At 41.8% G+C, this 23520-nt stretch overlaps 1 protein-coding gene across 3 annotated transcripts in view; it reads right to left on the bottom strand.

Annotated features, from left to right (window-relative positions):
- Positions 1-20973: 20973 nt before the first annotated feature.
- IGF2BP1 (insulin-like growth factor 2 mRNA binding protein 1) overlaps positions 20974-23520 on the bottom strand; it is a 47826-nt gene continuing 45279 nt past the window's right edge. For all 3 annotated transcript variants that reach the window (XM_006889327.1, XM_006889326.1, XM_006889325.1), the window contains 4 exons: positions 23150-23224; positions 22364-22495; positions 22061-22174; positions 20974-21066 (listed from right to left, as the gene is read on the bottom strand). In XM_006889327.1, coding sequence (XP_006889389.1) covers positions 20974-21066; positions 22061-22174; positions 22364-22495; positions 23150-23224 — 414 coding nt within the window. The remainder of the gene's footprint in view (positions 21067-22060; positions 22175-22363; positions 22496-23149; positions 23225-23520) is intronic.

Raw genomic sequence — 23520 nt, forward strand, 5'->3', positions numbered from 1 at the left:
GTGTCAATCCATTGAGTTGAAAGCCTTCCTCTTTTCCTTGAGCTTCTACCTTTCTCAGCATGTCGTCTTTTTCCAAGGACTGGTGCCTCCTGACATCATATTAAAAATAAGGGAGTAGTTTCATTGTCCTTGCCTTAAAGCAGTACGTTGGTTGCATTCGCTCCAAGACAGATTCATTTGGTTTTGACAGCCCATGGGATATTCAATACTCTTCCCAAAGTCACAATTCAAAGGCATCATTCTTCTTCTCATAATTGTTTTTATTTGCATCTCTCTGCTTTCTTGGAAGATGAATATAGAAACACTCATTGCAAAGCAGGAAAGTATTTTGCATGAAAAATATGGAATGTTGCATCTTCTTAACATTATTATCTTCTTAATATTATTTTATATATTATTTGATCACCATATATATAGAGTAATATCACACACGACAGACCTTAAAAAAAATAAAACTCGCTCTTCCTCTCTTTTTCTGTTGACAGCATGCTGTCAGGTCTGGTATCACCCCTGTGAAATCAGGGGTCCTTTCTGTCTCTTCCCTCTTCATTCCTTTTTACTTTAACTCTTTTGCATTCTCTCTTTACACTAGCTATGCACTTGAATTTCAGAACCATCTCAAGAACAGATTTGAGGCCTTAAACACAAATGAGCGAAGACCAGATGAGTTGTGGGAAGATATCAAGGGTATCATCCAAGAAGAATGCAAATGTTCATTACAGACAGAAAAGGGAAAAGACCAAAATGAATGTCAGAAGAAACTCTGAAGATTGCACTGGAGCGTGGAGAAGCCAAAGCACACGGAAGAATCCAAGATACTAAAGAACTGAACAGAAGATTTCAAAAGGCAGCACGTGATGACAAAGTAAAGTATTACAATGAAATGTGCAAGGAGTTGGAGTCAGAAAACCAAAAGGGTCGAACTCGCTCAGCATTTCTTAAGCTCAAGGAACTGAAGAGCAAATTCAAACCTCAAGTTGCTATAATCAAGGATGCTTTAGGCAGAGTATTAAATGATCCAGGAGGTATCAAAAGAAGATGGAAAGAATATACTGAGTCATTGTATCAAAAGGAATTGGCAGACGCAGAAGAATTTAAGGAAACAACATATGAGCAAGAGCCTATGGTGATGATGGAAGAAGTTCAAGCTGCTTTGAAAGAAATAGCAAAAAATAAGGCCCCAGGAATAGATGGTATACCAATTGACATATTTCAGCTAACAGATGCTGCCCTGGATGTGCTCAACAAGTTGTGTCAAGAAATCTGGAGAACAACAACCACTTGGTCAACTGACTGGAAGAGATCTATATTTGTTCCCATTCCAAAGAAAGGTGACCCAACTGAGTGTGGAAACTACAGAACAGTGTCATTGATTTCACATGCAAGCAAGATTCTACTGAAGATTATCCAAAAACGACTGGAACAGCACATCAGCAGAGAACTGCCAGAAGTCCAGGCTGAGTTTAGAAGGGGTCGTGGTACTAGGGATATTGTAGATAACGTTAGGTGGATATTGGCTGAAAGCAGGGAGTACCAGAGGAATGTCTATCTGTGCTTCATTGATTATGCAAAGGCGTTTGACTGTGTGGACCATAACTAACTCTGGCTGACTCTGAGAAGAATGGGCATCCCAGAACACTCGATCGTGCTAATGCAAAACATATACTTGAACCAAGAGGCAGTGGTCAGAACAGAGCAAGGAAACACTGAATGGTTCAAAATTGGGAAGGGCGTGCGCCAGGGATGTGTCCTGTCTCCATACCTTTTCAACATGTATGCAGAGCAGATCATCCAGGAGGCTGGGCTCTATGAGGAGAAATGTGGTGTCAGGATTGGTGGAAGATTTAGCAACAATCTGCGTTATTCAGATGACACAACCCTGCTTGCTGAAACTGAGGAGGACCTGAAGCGCTGGCTGCTGAGGGTCAGGACTGCAGCCTTCAATATGGATTGAGGCTCAATGTCAAGAAGACAAAGATTCTCACCACTGGACCAATTGGCAGCATCAGGATGGATGGTGAAGAGATCAAGATTGTTCACAGCTTTAGTCTGCTTGGCTCCACAATCAACACTCTTGGCACAAGCAGCCAGGAAATTAAAAGACGTATTGCCATGGGAAAGTTTGCTGTTAGGGACCTCTCTAAAGTACTCAAGAGCAACAGTGTGTCGCTGGAGACTAAGGTGTTTCTGGTATAGGCCATGGTCTTTGCAATCACTTGTTATGCATCAGAGAGCTGGACAATGACCAGGGAGGATAGAAGGAGAATTGATGCTTTGGAGCTTTGGTGTTGGAGAAGACTGTTGAGGGTACCATGTACTGCTAAGAAAACAAACAGATTCGTCTTGGAGAGGGTTAAACCGGGCTGCTCCTTGGAGGCAAGGATTCTGAGACTTCATCTGACATACTTTGGTCATGTAAGGAGAGACTGATCCTTGGAAAAGGATATTATGCTTGGGAGGGTGGAGAGCAGGCGCAGGAGGGGAAGGCCCTCTGGGAGATGGATTGATTCCGTGACTGGGGCAATTGGGGTGAGTGTGTCGGAGACAATGAGATCAGCACAGGACAGAGCAGAGTTTAGAGCTGTTGTACATAGGGTCACTATGAGTCGCAAGCAACTCGACAGTACATAACAACAACAACATGCCTCTGTTCTATTGCTTTAATAAACCCTTTTCATTTGTTTTGCTAAAAAAAAAACCCGCCTCACTTGATACATAAATTAAAACTTTTCATGTTCAATATTAATATGTCAAATATTTTTGGGCCATTTGCCAGTTAGTATTATATTAAATATGTGCTATGCTGCATTTGTGTGTATGCCAAAAATACTGTAAAGTTCTAAGTATTACTAACTACAAAACTTAGGACTTGAGGCCTCCCCTCCATATTTCCCTTCAAGGAGGGAGGTCCCTCCCTTTGGGGATGTAATTTTCTTTCTTTTTTCTTCTCTTCATGTGTGCCATCAAATCGGATTCAACTGGCACAGGAGGAAATTGCCCCTCCTTCTCCAGCAGAGCATCTGGTGGATTCGAACCACACAACTTTGGGATTGCAGCACACGGGGATGTAACTTTCTAATAAATCTATTCTACTTTACCCTAAAAAAACCAAACCAAACAAAAACAAAAACACCCTTAGGATTTAATTGTGTGAAAATGCTGTAACAGCTAAAAAGGAACGTTGACTGAATTCATTGCAATGGTGGGCTCACTAATTTTGCTTTTCATCTGGGACTAGAGGTTCCATTGGTTGTTTACCAGGACTCATGCACAAGAACAAACACTTGTGCTTGGACCATGGCAGAGTACTGCTGGCTCATCTAGTGCATGTAGAAGGAGCTGAGCCAGTGGATCAAAATGAACCATAAATCTCTCATCTGTTGTGCATGTTGGATCAATGTGTACCCTGGATGAATGTAGTAAGAGATTTTACAGTCTGTCCCCACTTCTTGTTTTATTAGAAAGAAATAGTATATGTGAATTATAATCTGTTCAAACAACCTCCAGCTATATATACGACAGTGATCTCTTCAGTTTTTGGTGTTGTTTTTTTTAGAGGAAAGCAGCTCTCATTTTGTTTATTATTTTCCCCTAGTGGTTTTAAAGACTCCAAGCCCAGACTCTTGCAACCCTGAACCATGGGTAGGAAGATACGGGCAGTTGAGATACAGGGCACAACTCTAGGTTTGGGCACTGGGGCTTTGTTAGAGGACAGGCAAGTAGGAGGAGGGCTATGGGGCAAAGGCTGCTCCTGCCTCTTGGGAGGGTGAATCTGGGTTTGTTCCTCTTTCCTCCTGACTTGCTTCCTCCTTTTGTTCCCACTGTTGCCCTCTCAGGCACCTAGGATGCTGGAATCTAGTCTTTCAGACTCCACAAGCAGTAGTGGGCACCAGCAGCAAAGAGGATGACAGATAACAGGCACACGTTAAAATGAGTGAAGGGAAAAGCAATATCCTTTAGGAGGATGATCAGCACAATACCACCAAAGAAAGAGAAGTACAGAAGGATTAATGGTTCCTGGACTGGAGGAAGCTGTTTGAACTTTGAGCAGGGATTGTTTCCACCCCACCCTGGTTTTGCTCAACCCATGAGCCTTGAACAGGCATCTGGCAGGCAGTAGACAGCTGTTTTGACCCCACCCCAGCCCTGCCCTGGGCCTTGAGCAGGCATCCAGAAACCTAAACACAGGCGCTTCACACTTGTATCCCTCCCCTCCTCCTTTAGCACTGGCATCATCAAAGATCCAGTTAAGCTATAGCCATGACATTAATAGCTTCATCTAAGATGTCCTGCCATACCAGCCACAGGCCTCAGCTGGAAGGTCCAGCACCCAGCCAGAGTCTCATCCTGCCATACCACCATAGCCCTCAGCTGGCCCCTGCACCATTATATTCAAGTGGCTGATCTGCTGTTAGAGATACAACATGTAACTGTCAAGTTTGTTGTACTGCGGCAATGATTTACAAGATGCTTACAACTTTATAGCTTAGGTGTGTGTATATGCTTGCTTATGCTTTTTACTAGTACAGCACCTATCTGTCAGTTTGCTGCACTGGGGTATCTTGTGAGTTGTGGTGACGCTATTCCACCAGTGCGTTAAATTCCAGAAGAATTACATATAGTGAGTGGACAGGTTTTACAGAGCTTCCAGATTAAGACAGACTAGGATTTAGGATGAACCATCCAATTTTCAAAATAACAGACCTCTGAAAATCCTATGAACATTAGAACAGTTTGCAACATCCTTAATAATTGGAATCTATAATGTACAAAGCATAAATATAGGAAAGCTCTTGCTGCTGTTATGCAGTCAGGATCAACCTGTAGCTGACCCTCCAGGGGGTTTTCAGATGCAGTTAATCACACAGGAGGAGACTGTCCATCCTTCTCCCATGGAGCAGCTGGTGGCCCTGAACCACATGCCTTCAGGATTGCAGTGCAGTTTTTCCACTTGGCCACCAAGAGCTCTGTATAGGAAAACTAGACATTGTAAAAAATTAAATGGAACACATGAATACTGACATTCTAGGCATTAGTAAGATGAGAAGGACTGACATTGGCCACTTTGAATGAGATAAATAATTACATGATCTACTATGCCAGGAATGAAAATATAGAGGAAGAATGTTATTGAATTCATAGTTAAAAAGACAGTTTCAAATTCTATCCTGAAGTGCAATGTTATGAGTGGTAGGCTACTATTTACACATACACGAGGAAGACTTGTTAATATGATTACTTTTCAAATATACACACCAACAGCTAAAAGCAAAGATGAGGAAATTGAGAATTTTTATAAAATTTTGCAGTCTGAAATTGACCAAATGTGCAATCAAGATGTGTTAATGATACTTGGTGATTGTAATGCAAAAGTTGGAAACAAATGAAAAGTTGCAAACAATGAAAAAGTAATGGTAGTTGGAAAGTATAGACTTGGTGACGCAAATGAACCTGGAAATCAAATGGTCAAATTTTGTATGTGAAAGATTTGATCATCACAAGTTATCTTTTCTAAAAAACACAAACAGTGACTTTCTACTTGGACTTCATCTGACAGGAATCAAACTGTCTACATCTGTGGAAGGAAGCATTGGAGAAGCTCAATATCATCAGTCAAAACCAAACCAGGTGCTGATAGTGTAAAAGACCATCAATTACTCACATGCAAACTCAAATTGAAGCTGAAAAAAATGAAAACAAGTCCACAAGAACCAAAATAGGACCCTGAATGTATCCCACTTGAATTTAAAAATCATCTCACGAATAGATTTGAAGGGAGCTGTGTTGACCTAGTGGCAAGAAGCTCCACTGCAATCTCAAAATCACTGGGTTTGAATCCACCAAATGCTCTGCTGGAGAAGATGGGGCAATCTCCTCCTGTGCCAGTCAGATCTGATTCAACGGTATATAACAGGGAAAAAAGAATGGGTTTGAGGCAATTCAACATTCATGATCTTTGTTCAATAATGACATTGAACGAGATGAGTTGTGAGATGACATCCAAGATATCATCCATGAAGAGCAAAAAATATATATTTTTAAAAATTTTAAAGACAGCTAAGAAAGAAAAAAAAATAAAAATGGATATCAGAAGAAACTCTGAAAATTGCACTAGAGCATCAAGAAGCCAAACTAAAGGGAAGAGATGATGAAATAAGAGAGCTGTGGCAGTGCAATTCCTCACCACTAAGCCACTGGACACATGTGGATATGCCACATTGGTAGTGATTGTCTCTTTTTGCTAGTTATCTCTGACACCCTGCAGCTACCGTCCCCTGGACTGGCAAGAGCACCATCTCTAGCCAGGAAGACTTAGCCTAAACTCCCCTGAGGGCAGCAGAAGCTCTGCCCCAGGCTCGGTACCTACTTCACACCCCAGGTCAGAAGAAGGCTCAGACAGTATTGTTTGCTGTTTATGTTGCATTCAGGTTTATGTTCATAGTTTATATGAAACATGCTTTGCTTATTTCATGGTTTGCTGTTAGGCGCACTGTTAGCTTGCTGTATTGAGGGAGTGACTTGCATGCCGCTGCATATTTTAGTTTACAAACTGATTATACCAAGCTCATAAAATATAACTATAAAAGAAGCATGTGGCTGTTTATTTTAGTTCACAAACTGTCATCTTTGTGTATGCTTGCTTGTTTATAGTTTGTTCTTATGGGTACAGCTCTTGTCTGTCAGTTTGCCGTACTGGGTGATTTCCATGTTGTTGTGATTCTGGACGCTATAAAGCCTTGGAAACCCTATGGGACTGTCCTGTAAAGTTGCTATGCATTGGAATCAACTTGAAAGGAGTAGGGGTTTTTCATTTGGGGATTAAACTCACAGGTTAATGGCAATGATTTTGGTTAGTTATTGCACAGAAGAAATGCTCTCATTAGGATGCTAGGTCATAGTTTCGCTTAAGTTTGTTGTTGTGTACCATCAAGTTGGAAATAAAGTAAGGAAGCCCCCTTGGAGCTTGAAAAGAGAAGTGAAAAGACGTGGTGGTTGTTAATATCCAGAAGTGAATATCCGGGTTGGCTGATTCCCTTGTCTTTCTTAGTCCCTCACTTTTACTCCTGAAGTCACACACCTGGGTCAAATAGAAGTCACTGTGGGTGGAGGCAGGTACAATTTGTCCTAACGCAACACTCAGGGAAAAATAAGTGCTCAACTCTACGACCTTCTTTCAGAGTTTATACACCTACATCTGTCTACCCACAAACCAAAACCACTACCCAACACTTTGACGTTTGAAACAGTGCTATCCACCTCTTCACCCACTGGTTCCCCGTAACTTTCCCATTTCATTATATTTCTCCACTGTAACTAGTTCAGCATATTTGTAGAACTAGGCCAAATGCTTTTCTAAATAGTTAATAATTTACACTGTTATGTCTTCTTTAACTCAGGTATTATTTAAAAGTGTCTCACTTTCTGAACCAAGTGGAGGAGGTGTGATTCTGATGCCACAACAATAGCTAAATTCAGTAAGTCAGTGAACAAATGCTGGAGAGGATATAAAGAGATTGGAACTCACACACTGCTGTAAGGTGAGGCAAACATTATGGAAAGGAATTTAGCATTTCCTCAAAAAGTTGGAAATGGAAATAACATTCAATTCTGCAGTCCCACTACTAGCATCCTAAAGAAAAAAGCACCTGCAGCATGGACAGATACACTCCCAGGTTCATCGCAAAGAGATGGAAACAACCCAAATGTCCATGAGTGGATGAATGAAAAAAGAAATTGGTATTATACACAATGGAATACTATGTAATGCCAATGAATAGTGAAGAAATCTAAAAACACCTTATAACATGGGTGAATCTAAGGACATTAAGCTGAATGAAATAAAGTCACACTGATTGCTTAAATCCATTATAAAAAGTGAAAGAAAGGTTTACAACAGAAAGGATTTTTCTTTTCTTTTCTCTCTCTCCTTTCTTTCTCTTGTTCTCTTTCTTTTTGTGGTTTCCAGGGATGGACAGTGAGGGTGGGGAGAGTTAAAATGAGTAGATAATGGACTAGTAGGCATAAATTAAGATGGGTGAAGGTAAGGCAATGTATCATAAGGGAATGATCAGCACAATACCAGCTAAGTAAGGGAAGAGATGGTAAACGTGCTTAAATATGGAAAGCAAACACTATGATGTACCTACTTCTGTAATATCAACAATAATATCCATCTACAATGAATGTATAGACACAGGAAAACAGATGTGGACAGGCGGAAAGACTACACCCATAAGCATACAGAGTTTGGCAGATATTTATGCATTAATAAGTAGTATATGCTCTGAATATATCCGTGTATAAAGCAGAGCCAACAGGTGGCAAAGCTGTGTAAATGTTTTGTTCGGTTTTGTGTAAACATTTTAAGGCAATGAGTTACCGGTTCTGCGCCTTGGGACCTCAATCTCTGGGGATATAAAGGCCAATTGACACAGCTCAGTCCACAAAGACAATGTAGCCATTGAGGTTGTTAGAGCTTTCTTAAAAGTTCCAAATAGCCATTTAAAATTTACCTATTAGTCTGTCCCTGTCCAACACAAAGTAGGAAGGAAAGCAAAACCAGAATGGACCAACTCATCCAAAAATGAGCCATGTGAACCTCAACTTCTATGACCGAGACAAGAAGTTGAACTAGATGGTTCCTGGTTACCAATGCCGATCACTCTAACTGGGATCATAGTTGGCAATCCTGGATAGAGTTGGGAGTGGGAGAAATGTGGAATAAAATTTAAAAATATAAGAAAGGCCCGGCTTAAGGTCAGATAAAGACAACTGGAACTCCCACAACTCTGACCCTTAGTTATGCATCAAATCTGAAACAAAACACACCAAGGTCATTCAGCTTTCAACTAAACAATAGACAGGCCTATCAGGTGACCAATAACAGCAGTGAGCAGGTAGGCCTAAAAAAGAGCCGCATTTGTCCAAGGATAAATCACAGATGGCAGGGAGGGATGGGAGAGAAAAATGAATGAAAGCAAAAATCAAAGAGAAGAGTGCAATTCTGCGGTGTTCTAAGTAATTTTAGAAAACAAAATGTATATGAATTGTTGAATGAAAAACCAATTTCCTTAACATACATAAACAGGTGACTTGTTTAAGACTCAAAAAAGAAGAAACACTGGTACTATGTTTGAAAACCTTTGTCTTTGTGAATGCTACTATTACATACCTGGATATATTTACAACACATACAGATAACTTACATAGAGATATCCTCTGCCAAATTTTAGTATCCTCATAGGTATAAGCCATTCCATAGTCATTCAGCTTCCACATCTACCTATGTATCAACTTGTAAATTAGTTATTACAATTATTATTTTTTTTATTTTAGTGTGTGTGTACCGTCAAATCTGATCTGATTGGTACAGGAGGAGATTGCCCCTCCTTCAGCAGAGCCATCCGGTGGATTTGAGCCACACACCTCTGGGATTGCAGTGCAGCTTCTTGCCACTAGGCCACCAGAGCTCGCCAGTTATTACAATTGTTTTAAGATGTTGCATATTATTTACCACTATTCCAGTTTTGCATACTTCCCATTGTCTTCCTCTTCCTTAGTTATGTTATCACTCAAATTAATACATTCTTTCTCCACACCTATTTAACTGTATGCTGAACAAATTATTCAAGAAACTGGACTCTAGGAAGAATAATGTGACATCAAGATTGGAGGAAGACTCATCAATAACCTTCATTATAGAGATGACACAACCTTGCTGCTGAAAGTGAGAACTTGAAGCACTCACTGCACATGATTAAACACTGCAACCTTCACTATGGATTGCATCTCAATATTTGGAAAACAAAAATCTTCGCCACTGGACTCATAGGCAACATCATGATGGATGGAGAAGACTGAAACTGTCAATGACTTTGTCTAACTTGGATCCACAATCACTGTATTTGGTATCAACAGTTAAGCGATCAGGAGATATACTGCACTGTAAAAGTCTATAGTTATGGATTTTCCAAATTATTGAGAAGTGAAGTCAGCCTGAGGACCAAGCTGATCCACACCAAGTTTTTTTTCAGTCACTTGCTAAGCATCTGGGAGCTGGATAATGAATGACCGAAAGAGAACTGATGCCTTTGAGAACTGATGCCTTTGAACTGTGGTGTTGGAGAAGAGTACTGAATATCCCATGGACTGCCAAAGTAACAAACAGATGTGTCTTGGAGAAGGTAGAGACAGAATGCTCCTTGAGTCAAGAATGGTGAAGCTTTGTCCCACATACTTTGGGCATGTTCCTAGGAATGGCTATTGCTTGGAGAGACATCATACTTGGAAAGGAGAAAGGTAGGCAAAAGAGACAAAGATCCTCAACCAGATGGACTGGCACAGTGGGCTTTGAGTGCATCAGAGGTTGTGAGGATGGCACAGGAAAGGATAAGATTCAGATCTTTTGTTCACAGGGTTGCTATAAATCATACTCAGCACCTAACAGCTTTCTCTAATTCAGACACTAACTGCCGTACAGTTGAAACCAATTCCTATCTCCAGCGAATTTTAGAGACACTGTCAATTGCGTAGGAGGCGATTACCCATCTTTCTCACTCAGAGCCCCCGATGGATTGGAACCAACAGAGAGGCACTGTCTTTGGGTTAGTAGTGAAACTCCCCACCGGAGCTCTTTGTCTACTATCTAATTACTGATTTTTCCCTCTTTGCCTTTCCAATATCTGATAACTATCCACGAAGATTTCTTTCTGTGTTTCTTACCTTTCCTTGACTCTTTCTAAGAGTGGTCTCAAACAGTATTTGTTCTTTTATAATTGACTCATTTCACTAAGTTTATCCTGCAGGCTGAACCATACTGTGACATGTTCTGTAGATTCATTATTCAACATTGCATACCATTCCATTGTGTACATACTACGGTTCATTCATTCATCTCCCATTGACCACTCAGGTTGCTTGTATCGCTTAACTATCATGAATAACGCTTCAATGAATATGGGTGTGCACGTTTACTTATGTAATGGTTCTTATAAGATACATATCTATGATTTGTATTGCTGAATCATAGGGCATTCTTTTCTACCTTTTTAAGGAAGCACTATACCATTTTCCTTGGAAGCAGGAGAGGATCCCTCCCTTTTTAATAAGAAAACATTTCTGAAGCCTTTATCAAAAGCTTTAAAAATAAATACTACCATACCAACGAAGAAGTTTGTCTTTTGCAAAGAGAGGAGCAAACTGGGGGGAGGGAAGAAAAGAAAAAAAGTGCAACAATGAATGAATGGAAATCCAAAATCTCTGTAAATGTTCATTAAAATTAATAAAATTTAAAAAATAAATACCGTTTTTAAATAACGCTTTGTTTAAAAAAGACAACCCAGTTACAGCATTGTAGTATCATGAAGAATGTACAAGGGAATGTACAATGTGGCTAACATCTGGAGATTTGCTAGAATTACTGATTAAAGTGTAAATAACACACATCATAGCTTGCACTCCATCATTTTAGGGTAGAGTCAATGATTACCAAAACATCTTCCTACACATGCTCTGGTCTGGTCACATATTCTACATGGCTAAATATTTCACAGCCTCTTTAGTCAATATATATAAAATAGATTGCAAAGATATAAAAAAAAATAAACAAGCATTACACACCTCAGGTAACTCTTATCAGCTATATTTACCTGTATGTACATATACATATATACACATACATATATGTGTATATATACACGGCATCCACTTCTTAATCAACATGCCTCTGGAAACTCGATGAACCTTCAGAAATGACGAGTTACAGAAAGGCTTCAGGTCTTTTGTTCAGGATTTTTTTCTTGATGTTAAGATGTCACACACATACTGGTCTTTAATCTTCTGCAACAAGTTCCAAGTTCTACTCACTTTCAGCAAGCAAGATTGTCATCTGCATAATTCAAGTTGTTGGTGAGTCTTCCTCCAATCCTGATGCCACATTCTACGCCATGTAATCCAGTCTCTTGATCTGTTCTGCATACACACTGAATAGGACTGTTGAAATACAGCCCTGACATACATCTTTCCTGATACAACTCTGTTGTACTACAGCTTCTTGATGAAGGGATAGGTTTCAAATGAGCACAGTAAAGCGTTTTAGGATTCCCATTCTCCTCTTTTAAGAGATGCTTTAGGTCCTAGCTTTTCTTTCTGAAATGTATGTTAGACCTTTGTCTCTGATCAAAGTTCCTCAGTATCTCCTGTGTATCCTGAAGCATGCCTACATGTATCATTTTATGTGTCTTCGTGGTGTGAGGAAGAACAAGTAATTAAAAAGACTGCCCACCACCGGCATCAATTCTCTCTCCTCCTTGGCATATCCTCTTCCTCACATCCTTGCCTTAGCCCTCTCTCATGTTTTCATCCACCAGCCAGCCAGTGCAGAAGTAGCTCTGGTAGCATGGCCCATAGTGAGTTGCACTGTTAACCTAAAGACTAAGCAACTTCAAGGAAAAAAGACAGGTATAAGGCTCCTCCCCTGTAATTTAACAGCACAATGGAGGGTTAGCTGAACCTGTTTCTATTCAATAGTAATGAGCTGAATTGTGCCGGCTAGTTCAGAACTTTGATTCCATAGGTAAAAATTTCCTAGACCCCTTGTCTAATGTAGCAAGAAATTCTAATGTATGGGAGGTTTCAAAAGAGTAATTGAGAATCATATTCTCAAATAGGAGTCCCGTAATGCTGTAACTAAAGGTAACAGGTTTGACCCCACCAGCTTCTCAGAGACACAGATAAGCAGTTTCATTCTATGGGGCTGGGGAAGGGTAGTCCAGGTAAGAGTGTGGTGGTCCCTACAGATTTATTGAAAGGGTTAACACAGAACACCTAGAAACTTCCTGAGATTGACCACTCTAGATGGCGAGGTGAAAAGTTGAGTGGATGGAATAGCATCATAATTGGTAATTTAAATTCCCTCAGAAACAATCGAAATAGTAGGAGACTTACTTTTCTCCAGGATAAAACACTGTACAGCCATTAAATATGATGTGCTAGAAGTGGGTTTCCTAACACAGCAAGATGTTTGTGTGAATATGCATGGCATTTTTTTGTGTATCCATGAAAAGCATATGCATACTAAACATATTAGGTGTCTTTGACTTAACTGTATTGAATGAAATTTTCCCTTTTGTTCTTCAGTGAAAATGTAAAGGATGTGTTAGTAGTTCAAAAATACATACAAAACAGGGGGGGGAAACCCAAACCAACCAAAAACCTCACCCCAGAATGATAAAAGTATTATGTGCTGGATCAAGAATCAAGCAAGCACTTAAGAACAATAAATGACATAGTTGAGCCTCTACATCTTGTAGTTCCTAACCTTTATACTATAATAGAGTGATAGTCAATAGGCCTTTTATTGTTAAGAACTACCTTCCCTCTGTACCTTGATTTGTGCCACTATTAGAGCCTCTACTTGGAATATTATTGCTTTTTAATTTTGACTCACGTACTTTTAACTTGTTAAATTTGTGTCTTCTAGGCTGCAACACTTCCATGATACATCTTCAAGGATATGAACATGTACGGCTAAGCACAATTGAGAACAGTGCATCTAAATTCCAAAATCAATCTCCACAATAGTCTACGTGTTTCCTACTGCCAAAGGGGCCCTTTAGAGTAGTGAGAGAAGATCTTCACCCTGAAACCTACAGCGTCCCTTTTCAGCAGGAAGTAGCTGACAGAATATGCCGTCCCCTTTTCCTTATGAATCAGGGTGAAGTCTCTCTCAGGGAGCAGTGACAGGGAATGGCAAAGGACACACTGACAAAGGAGATTAATCAGAACTGGCTTTGGGGGAGCTCTGGTGGCCTAGTGGCAAGGAACTGCAACTACAATCCCAGAGGTGCACGGTTCGAATCCACCAGATGCTCTGCCGGGGAAGGAGGGACAATCTCCTCCTGTACCAGTCAGATATGATTTGACGGTACACGCACACAAAAATTAAAAAAAAATAAGAAGAAAAAAAAAAGAAGAACTGGCTTTGACAAGCACTGTGGAAATGGGACAATTAAAACAGACCTTCGGGGGGGGGGGAGGAACGAACTGGGGGGGTAGAGAAAATAGTGTAACAATGAATGAATGGAAACACAAAATCTCTGTAAATGTTCAACAAAATTTAATTAAAAAAAAAAAGAATCAAGAAAGCAAGGTTGGAACCCAAGGTTGTGTTACGTGGTGATAAAGTTCTGTTCTTCACAAGGGGGAAAAAAAAGAAAAGCATCTACTCTGCTCTTGGGTCCATGGGAACTGGAGCTCTTGCACTCAGAATGACCCCGGAAGATCCAAGCATCTTAACTCCCAGAACGCCCTCCCTGAGACACAGGCACACTCGGCTTTTAGTATAAGTTTCCTTTTATTCTGGCATTGAAACAGTGGAATAAAGTGGTTCATGACTGAAACAACCTTAATGGAGAAAACTGGAGTGCTCCATCATCAGAACAAACTCCAAACAAAATTTGAGCCAGCTGCCCCACCTCCCAGGACAAAGTAAAGAACAGATCAAACAAAGGGTAGGAGGGAGGGTACAATCAAAATCCGGGTGGTGGTGGCTGGCAGAATTCCAGGGAAGTACAATTCTCCAAGTTGCCACAATTACAGAATTAGGGTAGTACATGTTTTTAAAAACAATCAGAAGCAGGAGTACCCTCTCTTGCCCTCATCCTGATTAGAAACTCATTAAAATAATTGTTTTCCTCAAGACTAAATACCAACTCATTTCCACTCAGGAGAGGACATGCTTTTGGCTTACTCTGGTTCCCAAGACCAGAACAAAGCTTCTGGAGAAATGGGGGTGGGGGGCGCGCGCACCACAGTGGTGGTAGATGTTATGTTCACTATGCCAATTCATTACCTGCTGAAATTCCTTCTGAAGTCCTTTATAAAACAAAGAGTTATACAAAATTTGCACAGAAAGGTTACAAGTGACCCCTTCCCCCCTGACCCGCCCAGCCACCACAGGGGGAAATGGTGAGGAAAACCCAACACACACGAAAGTCTTTGTTCTTTTTATTTGGACAGGGGGCAGAAATCACCTGGAAGAGGAGAGGGGCAAGAAGCGCAGGGGGGCTCACTGGCAGACACAAGTTAGGGGATAGGCCAGGGGACAGACTGTAAAAGCTGTACCTGTTAGAACGCACATTGCCTTAAAAAAGTGAAGAAAATTGTCCAAGAATGAAAACTTATGCATGGGGGAAAAAAGAGTTTTTTAGGGAATTAAAACAATCCAGTGGTCACTGGAAAATGTCTTTCACTTTTTTTTAATGAATTAAATTTTTTTACTTTTTTTTTTTTTATTTTTAAATTTTTTTTTTTGGAAAGTATTTTTTTAAGGTAATAGGGTTGGGGTTTTTTTCCTTTGGAAAAAGAAATCTTTTTCCCCCCCTAACCTAAGCAAGTGGAGTTGCCACTACCTAATTTCTCTCTATTGTTTTGCTAAGAGGTAGATAAAACAAAAGTGAAATGGGACTTCTATGAGGAGGTCCATTAAAGGGTGGGGAGGGCTGGGATGGCCCAGTGGAGCTCCCCAACTACAAAAACAGCCTGAGCAGGTCCAGAGGACCAGGCCCTCCGGATTCTCAGGGCAAAAGATCCTGCTCCACCTCTTCTCTAACCAAAGCCCACTGCCCCTTGAAGACTGAGGAGTGGAGGTGGAGCATCTCAAAGAAACCCTGTTGAAAAGGTCTTGACTCTGGCTTCCCCAGGCTTCTTGGCTTTGGGGCTGAGTGATGAATTCAAGGCCAAGCCCCAGCCTTTAATCCGACCAGCCTCCCTCTGGTGGGCGAGAGGGGATGATCCCTTTCTTCACCATCTGGTCCAACAAAGCTATAGCAGGTGAGAGCGGGACAAGCTGGAGGGAAAAGGGTAAAATATGGGACCCAGGTGTAAGGAAAGCAGAAAGGGGAGACCTGATGGCCAACCCTCCCAAACTATCCCAGATGAGTGGGGGATCTTGGCAGGCTTGCCTGTTCCCCAAGGGCAAACCTTTTGTGGCACAAGCCTCAACTCACTTCTCCTGGCTGAGATTCATTCTACGGGATTCATACCCTATGCCTGAGTCCCTGCCCTTAGTTCCGATTTTATTGTAAGGATTGAGGTAGTTAATCCATTTATACTCGTAGTATCCATCACCTATGTTTACTTAAAACACATGCTCCCAGGGAGCTTCCTGCTATTTCATTTAAGAAAAAAAACCCTTTCTCTTCTTTCATCTTGTCAATCCGGATTCAACCATAACTAAGGCGCCAGTAATGGCACCATCAGACTGTGCCCCAAGAGGTGCATGGGGTCAGGCTCAGGGGTGGGGTTCTTGCCCTCCTCATTCTCTCAACACCTGAGTCATGAGGCTTTCCTGCTCTGCACCCCACGGCAAAGCCTGATGTGCCCAAGGAAAGAAACTGACGTTTTTAGCTGGTGTTTCTCAAAGCCTGCATTTAAGAGAAATGTCCTGCATCTAAAATCATTGAGATACTTGTAAGGGAAATGGCTTTTACCTCCCCTGGCATTAAAGAAGATCTTCCTTGAATCTTCCTGCAAGAATTGTGTCAGGCTGGGCTGTTTTCCTTCTACCAGTTTTCAACAAACAGGCAAACCTGGTGTGTAGTTTGAATGTCAAAGCCACTAGGATCTCCCCATAAACACTTCGGTGGGGGGCAAGGGGGAGATCCCCCACCTCTAGATGAGAGGTAGAAGGCATGTGTTGACTAGAGGTGCCAGCTTCTCCTGTGAAACAGGAAGGCTCAAGTGGTTCCTTGGGGGCTCTGTGAGGTAGTTATATAGCACTGCTGCTTCCCCGTTTGGCAGAGGGGTATATCTGGGGTGGGAGGGAAAGGCACCCTTGATCGCTAACTGACGCCCCTCCTCACTGCCAGTCTGCCAGGCCTGAAGGGAAGCCAGCAGTGCTATCTCTACAGTGGGGACAGAGAATTGAGGGCTTTACTGTGTGGAGCCCCAAATTTCCCTTCCTTCCCCAAAGTGCAACCAGGACCCCTTTCTCAGCTCCCTACCCCTTGGCAAGGACCACTCCTCAAGTCCCTCAGGAGCCTCAGAAGGGAAGGGACTTGTCTTTAGCTCACTCAGCTAGCAAGAGCCCTCCCTTGAGACAGCTGGGGTACCTGTTAAAAGATGGCTATTGCTTTGAAACCAGAAACGGCCTCTCGCAGCCTGTCTGTCTTTGGCACAGAGGAAAACGGACACATAGAACCAACTGGAGTGTTTTCCTCCAGCGTTCCCTGGATTTTACATGGGGTCTTTACTGCCAATTGTGAGGCATAAATAAGAGAGTAGCTTCCAGCTTCCCTCAGAAACAGAGAGCTCAGGGGAAAGGAAAAAGATTTGTATGGACTGGGAGGGAAAGAGGGAAGAGTGGAAGGGCGAGAAAACTCCCTGTTCCTAAAAATGGCTATCTCCTACCCAGACCCCTCAAAAGGAACCGAGTCCACAACCCAAACGGAAAAGGCAACCGGACCCTCGAGGGGATTAAAGCCACTAGCGGGTGTAACTGGCAGATGCAGCTTCAGAGCAAGTTAGTCAATTAAACCATTTTGGGGTTTTCGTGTGTTTCAAAAAAATTTAAAAAAAAATCATTCTAAAGAGATGGTCCTTTCTTTAAAAAATATATATACATATGCAGCACATACGCACATACATATTACACTCCTATCTTCAGAATAGGTAAGTGGTTGGTTGTGTTTTCTCTTCCTCTCCAAAGTCACTTTTCTAAAATCTTATCACCAAAATCTCCTCTCCCAAGTGCTTTTCACTCTAGTTGGGATTTCACCAAGGAAATGGAGGTGCTGTGCAGGAGGGCATGGCGTTGTCTGTCCTATCTTAAGACTTAACATATGAGGACACACTAAAATAGGCCCTTTATCCTGCTAACCCATTACCACCAAACCATACTCCTTTTGCTTCCTAGTAGTGTTACAGCCCCAATTTTCCTGCTGGGCAAAGAAAACAGGATTTGAGTGAAGCTTTGCCTAATCCAATTAAGTCAAGTTGAATAGATCCATGCCACACTTCCTTAAAGCTGGTGTCTCTTCCAGGAGTCGACCAGCTAGGAAAGGATGTGAACTTAAGGTGTGAAGGGAGCAGGATCCCAAGGAAACCGAACACTGCAACAATCATATTTCAGGTACTGTGGGAATTTCTCTAGATCTCTCTCTTTTTTTCCTTCTGATGATCATCTGAACCAGATATCAAAGCATGCTTGCTGCTGAACTTCACTTTAAATCACTAAATGGCCGATGTCTGAATGTTATCTGCTTTATATGGAGATAAAGCAGAGAGAGCCAGAGATGGAAAGTTAATTGGGAGACCCTTTTCTGTGGTTAGGACAGATAGGAAGCTTAATTCTAGTAGCCTGATATCATCCCTAAATGCTTCCCTGTTTCCTCCTCTCTTTGGGGTAGACCTGGGTGAGGCAAAGGAATGGCATGGGATGAAAGCCAGTTAGACTACATTTATAACAGCCTGTCCCCTCCTTGACACCCACTACCCTCATCAAGAATTCCCTCCATTTGGTCTACTTTTCACATAGATCTGATCAAACTAAAGACTGTCGGGAGATGGAGGTGGGGGAGGTGTCTGTTTATCTCTTGGTTTATGACTCTAAACCAAGAAGAAGAATAGCAAGATGGGATTGAAGTGGAACAAAAATGAGAAGCATTCCAATGACAAACCAGATGGACCTCTCTGAGGGTGAGAGAGCAGTTTTTTCTTTCATGAATGGAATTTTGGCTCCCATATTTTTGGACAGAGAAATATAGATATTTTTAAGGGTATATTTTTAGTTATTATTTCTCTCCTCGATAAAACGGAGGCAATATTTTAAAATCTCAACAGCACCACTGGCAGGAAAGACTGGCTGGGATATCCTTTAACCAAAGGGAGAGACCTCTTGTGGGACATTGTTGTTTTGCTCTTGGGTCCCCACAGTTCTGTCCAGCCCTCAGAGGCCAGAAGTTTAGGAGTCTGGAAATCAAAAGACCAAAGCCTGGCAAGCCAACTTTGTCTTCCTTCTTCCCGGGCAGCCCACGCCTCGCCCCAGGTTCTAGTCCCTGCCATCTTTCCCACAGGGCCTGTTCTCCATAGAGAGTTCCTAAAGGGTTACTGGCTCATGTTGTAAGAAATTATGAAACATAACTTTCTTATTTTTTCTTTTCATTAAAAAAATAAAATATTCAAGACTATCAGCTTCTCTTTTGCTTTGTTTTTCTCTTTTATATAAAATATCAGCAAGCCGCAAAGAAAAAAAAAATAGATGAAAAAAATTTTTAAAAAAGGGGGGGGAGGGGACAAAAAGGAAAACAATTGCTGAGGTAACTTCATACCTTGAGGTAGTTTACTTCACGCACAGCATTGCCTGACTCAACCCACATGTCATGGTTTTCTTGTTGTTACTGTTATTGTTGCAATGTCAGGAGAAAGGGAACCCCAGGCATGGGCTTTTCCACATGCAGAGAGGCCTTCCTCCCTTCCCAGCACACTTGATAGCACTTTCCAGGGTAGCTAAAATGCACCACTTGGCTAATATCCATTGAAAATCAGTATATTAGGAGCGGAGGACTAACCTCATTTAACTGATGGCTGCTGTCCTTCACAGGGCTAACCTTCAAACAGTATCTTTGAGCCTAGTAAGTTAATAAATTAAGCTTATTTACCCTTTTGTGAATAATGTCACTGGTATTTTGAATTGTTTCTTAGGCACACCTTTCAAAATGCCAACATTTATATACAGAGCCATCAGTTAAATTTACTTCTAGGATTAAAAACCAAGAAGCAAACACTCTCTATCTTACCGAATGTTCAAAATATTTGCCAGATGATGAACTCTAGCCTTATCAGGAGCTCAGGGTTGAGTTCCAAGTCCCACCACCACCAAGGGAACAGTGCCGTGGGGGGGGAGTGCCCTGCAACCCCGGCTTCTGGGAACCAGCCCTAATAGGAGCCCAAGGGCGAGGGTGAGGGCACCGTGGCAGCCTTTGGGGCCACTCAAGTCCTCCATGGAACTGAGACTTTATCAAGGGGAATTAGCGTCCCCTTCCCAGTGCTCACATCCAATCATTAAAATAAACTTTTAAAAAATATAAAATCCGCCTGAGAATGATGAGAATCAGGGAGTTATCGATCCTTTTCCCACTAGGCATTTGGTACCACCCATGTGAACCTGGACATGATGTGGGACCCATATGCGATTAGAGGAAAGTGAGTGGATCAGGGTTGTAGAGAGGAAGGGATTCCAACAGAACGGGAGAAATTTAATTGTGCCAATTTTTCAGAATAGTGAGCTAGAGCAGATTAGCCACAAGGGTACTCCTTTTAAACGTGGATTACCATGTATCTTAATAATCTTTCTCCTCATTCCTCTCCCATTTTTTATTTCTTGCTATTCTTGTTGGATAGAAAAAAACTGGGATTGAGCTATAACCACCAGTATATCTTCTTCCTTTGAGTCAATGTTACAAGCAAAGCAATGTATTGGTTCCCATTCTTCCTAGTAGCAGTAAAGAAAAAGCAGTTACTACGAATGTAGAGAAGGGAATGTCCATTCAGAAAAATGGAAGTATTTTAATCAAGCAAGCCAAGTAAAGGGAAGAAGAGAGAAAGGATTTTAGGGGCAAAAATCAAACCATCCTTTGCATCTTTTAAAAGACTGAAAGGAACTTTATTTCATTCCCCACTGGGGTCTGATCTATCTTGTCTAGAGAATGCACTTAAAACAATCCACGTTTAAAAGCACCCTGAGATAGAATTTCAGTGGTGACACCACGAAGAGTGGCAGTGTTAGGTCAATTGGTTGGATGATTGTAGCAGAGATCAGGCTTCCTCACAGGAGCAACTTTCTCAAGCCAAGTGGGCAAACCTGATCTACAGTCGGGCTCACATATCCCTGATTCCCAGTCATTCTCAGGCCTGTGTTGAGTGTGCATTTCCAACGTCCACTCGTTGTCCTAGAGCTGAGGGGATGGAAAATGGTCATTTCCTCCGTGCCTGGGCCTGGTTGCTCTGTCCCTTCTGGTGCTGCTGCTTAACTTGAGCCAGAATGTCTCTGATCTTCCGCTGAGCCATCTACAAAACAAACAAGTGAGAGGGAGTGAGGCCCTCCAAAGACAAAAACAATAGACAACCTGCTACAGGAAGAGAGGCTGTCAGGATTCAGACACAGGCAGCACAGGGGAATAAGGAGACAGAGAGGAGGCCAAACATCAGAGAGACCCTGAACACCCACTGGATAATACAGGAAACTCTGCAGGCAGGATGGAGATGGGAGACAGTAGTATAAATCCATTCATTACAACTTAAACCTTGACAAAGTTAAATTAGAAGACATCATTACAAGTATAAAACCGAAGGAAAGGAGCTAGACTATCTGGATATGAGTCACTAAAATAGTATCATAGTGAGTCTAAGATAGGACAAGGATCTTTAAACTTTTCTTCCTAAAAGCCTATAAGGGAAATCAATTGCACAAAAGGATATGCATCTCATAAAAAGTTACCAGAACGGCTCCATTCCACAAAAAAACTAAGTTAGGATGATGAAAGGATATGGAATCAATAGTTATCATTCCCCCCCCCCCCACACACACACACACTCTCTCTCAGCCCATGTTTGAAATTTTACATAGGGACTGGACTTTGAAAAATACAATCGAGGTATTACTGAGACAAAAATTGTAATCATTAATTCCGTGATTCCAACTAAGTGGCAGAGATAACCAGAAAAACTCAACTTCCTTTCTCATCTAAAGCTAAAGGAATTAGGGCAGGGTTATGCTTAGGTTAGATAACAGAGAAGATATCAAATTTATAATGCATAACACAATAGATACATAATAACTATACATAATATATGCAAAAGTTTTCAAATCATTTTCCCTGGAGTCTTAATTCCCACACCACAGTCCTACACTTGGAAGCAGAGGACAACCCAGCCCAGAGGTAGGCAGAAGCAGCCAAAAGTCATGAGGCTTGTGAAGGTTGTGCAGGCCAAGTTCTGGAGTTTCAGCCTCTCTCCCCCATGGACTCTTATAGACCTCCCAAGAAGGGGACACCACAGGTACCTGGCTGGCATAGAAATGCCCAATGATCTTGACGATAACCTGGTCATTCTCATCAGGGGTCTGATCTCTTGGCACCACCACCTCAGCAGCTGTTAAATTCTGTAACTCATTTACCTTAAGAATAAAGAGAGAGGAACTCAGGGTACATGGAGTGTAGGAGCTCAGAGTACATGGATGGGGAGGGGCCCAAGGCAGGTGACGCAGTCAGCAGAAACTGGAAGAGTCAGGAGTTTGGAGAAGTTGCAAATCATGAATTCTGGTGTAAAACAAGGCAGAGCTGCTGGGTTTGGATACGAGACTCACCGTTTTACCACCTTTGCCAATGACCCGTCCGGCTGCAGATGCTGGAACCCGGATATGGGTCTCCAACTTCACTTCTTCCTTGGGACCAAAGAAGTTCTCCTCCTTAAGCTTGCCATAAATTCTTCCCTGAGCCTGGGAAGACAAAGTGGACAAAAGGGGAAGATGATCAACATGTAGAACAGGCCCCAGGCTCTACCCCCATCTTCTACTGATCCTTACGTGGCATCTATAAGCCACAGGATTGTTAAGGCTCAACAGGACAGAAAGCATTTTATGTAATGACTGTCACAAAGGACAATTAAAAATAATCCCAGTATGGTCAGGGAGGTTTGCAAAGAATTCAAGGCACTGAATGAGACTCAACACATCAGGCCTGATACTCCACAGCAGCCTAGAGCTACTCTCTCTCTAGCCTCACTCTGGTCAGGTTAAGCTAACTATTTGTCTATCTGACCATGAGGAATTAAGAATGCTGTATGGATATAAAGCAGAGATGGGGATTTGACATGAAAGACCTTCCTCTGGAACAAAAGAAGAACAAAGGTAGAAGCCCTCAGGCTTCCTTAATTCCCATATTCCTTCTGAGCTTTATGAAGAGGGAAGTGGAAACAGAAACTAACGTCTGATGTCTTATGAGAGCAGCTTTGTAGATCTGTATGTACTAACTACTGCCCTCTATCCTCCAAGAAAGGTTTAAGGATGTGAGTGGATTTGACAGTGGAAGTTGCTCAGTCTAAGATACTCCACCCTAAAATATCTCACTGGGAAAACAATAAAGATCAGAACCTTGAATTGGGCCTCTGGGGGTCCAGTGATGATGACCATTCGAACTTTGGAGTCTGGAGTTTCAGGAGGTGCAATCTACAAAATAAACAGTTGGTCAAAGAGGTACCTTGTATAGGAATGGTTAGCCCCCCCCCCGCCCCCCCAGTTCCCCTCAACAAGGCTGACTGACACAGTGACTGTAATGATAAGCTTGAGCATATCAGAGATCCTGAGGATGGCTCAGATCTGTTGTTTATAGGGTCACTATGAGTCACAGCAACACCTAACAACAAAAATTAAAACTTGTTTCCCCACCATCTACTTCTGCTTAGGTTTTACTACTCATTTTAAAGGGCCAACAGGCACAAAAAACACAGAAAGAACCCTAACCC

This window comes from Elephantulus edwardii, unplaced genomic scaffold (genome assembly GCF_000299155.1).
Source record: "Elephantulus edwardii isolate Elephantulus edwardi_28Jun2011 unplaced genomic scaffold, EleEdw1.0 scaffold00077, whole genome shotgun sequence".
NCBI classification, from domain to species: domain Eukaryota; kingdom Metazoa; phylum Chordata; class Mammalia; order Macroscelidea; family Macroscelididae; genus Elephantulus; species Elephantulus edwardii.